Raw genomic sequence first — 5000 nt, 5'->3', positions numbered from 1 at the left:
GATTGTCTGGTTTTCGGTCCTAGCATTGGGGATAGGGTTAGGCATTGAGTTGGATGGGGTTGAGTTACATTCGTGTCAGATTTTAGAGTTTGGTTATTATAGGGATTTCTTTGGATCGGATTTTGTTTTTGAAGAATAGGTTCTAGGTTAGGGATAGGTGTTAGTGTTGGAGAAGCAAGGCGTCTGTGGTGATGGAGGGTTAGGTGCTGGGGTGAAGAATAGGTTCGGGGTTAGGGTTAGGGTTTGGTGAGCGCTGGAGAACTCTGATGTCAGCAGAGAAAGGCAAAGGATGGACCCCAAAGACGGCAGATGACAGACGTCAATTTCCAGAATTTCTCTCTCTGTCTCCTTCTCTCTATCACTCTGGCCCTCTGTCGCCCTCCATGTAGCGAGGGGGACTGCCTGCGTTCTGAGGGGTGGATCCGTCACTGGACACAGCTGCGGTAGCCTCACATTTGATTAGTGGCATAACGGAGTGGTTTGATTGATACAAATGGAGATATCAACACTCATGTTAGGGACCACAGGTTCCCTGCTCTCTCATGTAATACCATTAGGCTATGCAGTATCCCCCTGGGAATGGTGTGTGTGTGTGTGCGTGTGTGTCTGTGTGTGTGCAAGACCATTTGAGGATCTTACACCCACCCACATGAGCGCTCACACTCGTAAACACATGCACATTTAAGTACTGCGAACGCTAATGCACAAAATAAATCCATCACCGAATGTGTGTGTGTGTGTGTGTGTGTGTGTGTGTGTGTGTGTGTGTGTGTGTGTGTGTGTGTGTGTGTGTGTGTGTGTGTGTGTGTGTGTGTGTGTGTGTGTGTGTGTGTCTGTGTGCATGTGTGTAGTAAGCAAGCACTGGTGCAGTTCCGAGTCTTATAAGAACTGCGGTAGAAAGCAGTAAAAGGCATATTGTTGGGTTGTTGTGTGTCTATCATTAGGTTTTTTGGTCTGCTGTCTCACCATGTATCCATCAAACCTTATTTCTGAAGCAGCACATCTTAACTGTCACATGCAATCTTACATTACATATACTATATTTTCTTTGCTAGCGTAGCTGTTTTATTCATAAAACAGTCCAGGTCGTTGTTTGTTTGCAAAATGGGCTGAAACTGGTTACTATGTGAGTCTTTCACACTCACGTACTGAAGGTATTAGTGGAGTAACCACGTTTTTCTTGGGTCTGCGGTATTCGAATTAAAAGGAAGTGAGCCAATATTAACATCAGGATCAATCTAATGTCATATGTGTCAAAAGCAGCTATTATCTAACCCTTTGCCCCCACCCCCTCCCTCCCTCCCTCCCTCTCTCCCTTCTCAAGGTGGTGGCAGAGGACAGCTACCTAAATGAGGTCCAGAGCTCAGGTAAAAATAAATATTTATCACTGTTGTTTTCTTTGGGGTTCTTTATTATCCCCTTCTCTTTTTTCGTAACCTATATTCTGCTAGCCGTCTACTCCGACACCAGACTCTCGCCTTCTCATTACTCGTTTTACGCTCTCCTGCTCGTCTCCTATTGCTGTAATATACCTTGCACCCATTCATCTCTCTCTCCCTTTCAATCCCTCTCGGACTATCTCTCTCTGCCTCTCTCTGCCTCTCTCTCTCTCACTCTCTCTCTCTCTCTCTCTCTCTCTCTCTCTCTCTCTCTCTCTCTCTCTATCTCTCTCTCTCTCTCTCTCTCTTTCTCTCTCTGTCTCTCCCTCTATCTCTCCCTCTCTCTTTCTCTTCCTCCCTTTTCCCCACATTGTATCCCACCCCTTTTCTTCTTTGTTTCTCTCCTCTTCCTCCTCTCTCCGTCTGTTCCCTCCATCCCAAAGAGGAGCAGCCATGATGGGGGGTAGGGCTCAGCTTTTACATTGATGGGGGAGGAGCCCAATCTGACATCATTTTTTTTTTCCTCAAAGCCTTGAGAAACCAAACCAAAAGAAAATGACCTGTCTTTATAGCCACTGCCGCATGGACGGGCAGGGTGACACTTGGACTATAACTCACAGAGCTCTGCTGTGGCTGCAGGAACAGTGCACACACAGCCTTTATTCCACGGACTGTGACCTCAAAATCAATGTGTCTCCCTCCCAGGTGATGGCTGGCCTGTTGTCATAGATCAACCACTACTGCGTCGGCTCGACAGCACATGACGTTTTCAGTCAAAGCAAAGATAGAATGATATAAATATTATAATACACCTTGTATACAAACACACATATCATACGAATATTTTCCTCTGCTCTCTCAAATTAAATTTGTTTGACTCCACGCTACAATGAATGAAAGAGCAATATTCCGGGCGTTTTATTCAATTGCATTGTTTCCTGATGTATTCACTCGCCCTTGTGTTCACACAACGTCTGGGTAGAGCTGCATGCACAGACGAGCTGCCACACACACACACACACACGCACACACACACACACACACACACGCTCACACGCACGCACGCACACACACACACACACACACACACACACACACACACACACACACACACACACACACACACACACACACACACACACACACACACTCAACACCAACCCCCCAAACGGCAGGCCCCCGAGTGTGAACCGTGTCCAATGCTTATTGTGGCTGGGAAATGGATTATGGGAGCGGGGGGAGAATAGCGGTTCCCATGGTAATGGGAGGAGGGTACAGTTGTCGTGGAAATGAGGAGGAGGTCTCAGTGGGTAGCGACGGAAGCCGTGTGTGTGAGCGAGCGCCTTGGGTGCCAATTTGCATTGACCGCCGCGTGTTACGAATCCGTATGATCCTGGCACCTATGGAAGGCCAAAGGGTTCCTAAGAAAGAGCTTATAACGTATTAATGGGACGCAGGTGGAGGAGCATGCAGATTGCCTCCCTCCCCTCTCTGCACACGGAAAATGAGTCAAAACCGACAGGCAGCCATTCGCTGATGACCTCGTTAATGTTTGTCATTTTGGTTACGAGTCATATTTGTGTTTCCTTGGCAACAAAGGATAGAGAAGGGTCTGATCAGGGACGCTCACACGAAGATGAGAAGGAAAAATCCCACCAACACGATGTTGGATGATTGAATCAGTACTGAATTAAAAAAAAAAAAACAACCTTGAACAAAAAAGAAAAAAGGATTTCCAATATATGGAACCACTATGCCATACTGATGCAGTTCTAGTGGTGAGTCTTGTTGTATTGGCTGTTACCAGTAGATACTAAACTCCCTTTTCTTTAATGTCTGACTTTTTAGAGTTAGATTGGGACTCTATGATATTTGTATCATGGTATGTGATCCTTTCAGCCTTATCATATCCGACACCGGTATTGGTAACGGTTCAACCCAAATCAATCTGGTCCCAAAGAAACGCACCATACGCCTTGCATATTTCCACAATATCTGCAATATCCCCTCCACGCCGTAGTGTTTGACGCAGCCTGGTGCCTTGATTCACGGGTGCCTTATAATTCATTTGATCCAACGCCAACTGGATACGATTTTAAAATTGCACGTTTAATTTCCCAGATGGACCATTCTGCCCATCTGAGATCAGTGCTTTGTGCGCCCTCTGCTGCTCAATCATTCCTTGGTCCGGGGCTTAAACCAAATCCTCCCATCTTGTTACCAAACGCAACCAGAACCTCACCCTAGAGTCTGTGCATATCAGACACCAGATGACCCAGCACGGAAGTTGTGGATTTTGCCGGCTCTCTCATCAATTCTAACCGATCAATCTTTGTTTCTTTGTCTTTTGCTGAGGGACTGCGTGATCACCTGGGCGCTTAGTAGCCTGCGATCCATCATCTCAGAGAGTATCTGTAGCTGCTGTTTGCCAGAAGCGTAGGCTTCCCTTACACTCCGTTGTCAATACGTGGGCCATCCCAGCGCGGCGGATATGACTCATCCCTGTGTGCGGTCTTCACGATGAGATCGGGTCTCTGAGGTGGGCCGGAGAAAATTACTTTCCTGCAGGTTGCTTTAAAAGTGCTGAAGGTGAGATTAGAGAACTTGTATTACGGAAAAAACTTTTTAAAAATTGTTGGAACTGCCAAACCCATCCCAAAGCTACTAGCTTTTTATAGAAATATTGTGAGAATATCTGTTTAGAGTTGATTGCGCCGGCCTTTGTATGAGACAGTTTAGGTTTAGACCGCTCCCTACTCCTTTCTGATCAAACAGGGTATCTCACCCCTGGTTGGTTCAGGGAATCCGTCTTTCCTGTCAATCTCATGCTGTTCAATCACATATGCACACGTGGCAGAGAAAGGTAAGGGGCGAGGGAGCAGAGAGGGAGCAGGCTCTCTTCTGCTCTCTCTCTCTCTCTCTCTCTCTCTCTCTCTCTCTCTCTCTCTCTCTCTCTCTCTCTCTCTCTCTCTCTCTCTCTCTCTCTCTCTCTCTCTCTCTCTCCCTCTCTCTCTCTCTCTCTCTCTTCTCTCTCTCTCTCTCTCTCTCTCTCTCTCTCTCTCTCTCTCTCTCTCTCTCTCTCTCTCTCTCTCTCTCTCTCTCTCTCTCTCTCTCTCTCTCTCTCTCTCGTACCTGACAGCAGCTTTAACAAGATCACGCATTAGCGTGTTTCTCGCTCACACCTTCAAACTCTGGTGGGGTTCTGAAATGTAGGTCAATACAGAAGGTCAGGGACACTCCAGGTGGGACCAGGCGACTGGGAGCTCAGGCTGGGCTGTGGACGTCAGAAGACCCCCCTCCCACCGGCAGACTGGAGACCCCCGATGGCTCAGAGATGCTGGGGGTCTGTGTCACTCAAATCAACCTTTCAGACTTTCACCCTGGGTTACATTCACTTTGGCTGTTCTATGAACACTATCCAGACGGATCGAACCCTCAAAGGGCACGTGAAACACTTCTGCTCCTATAGTCAATTCATGATTTGACACTGATGTACAATGGAAAATACTAAGCCCTTCCAGCGCAGATACGCTAAGCAATCATTTGAGAGGATACATTTTAAAAAGCGCATTTTGGAGGATACACCTCCAAAGTAATTAGTCACGTTGGCCCTGGGATATG

At 47.0% G+C, this 5000-nt stretch overlaps 1 protein-coding gene across 1 annotated transcript in view; it reads left to right on the top strand.

Annotated features, from left to right (window-relative positions):
* Nucleotides 1-5000, top strand: part of LOC115530644 (neurotrypsin) — a 20410-nt gene that overhangs the window by 3111 nt on the left and 12299 nt on the right. The window contains exon 2 of the mRNA XM_030339310.1: nt 1325-1367. Within this exon, the coding sequence (XP_030195170.1) occupies nt 1325-1367 (43 nt within the window). The remainder of the gene's footprint in view (nt 1-1324; nt 1368-5000) is intronic.

Source organism: Gadus morhua, chromosome 18 (assembly GCF_902167405.1).
Source record: "Gadus morhua chromosome 18, gadMor3.0, whole genome shotgun sequence".
In the NCBI taxonomy this organism is placed as follows: Eukaryota; Metazoa; Chordata; class Actinopteri; order Gadiformes; family Gadidae; genus Gadus; species Gadus morhua.
This window is presented reverse-complemented; position numbering and strand designations above follow the sequence as displayed.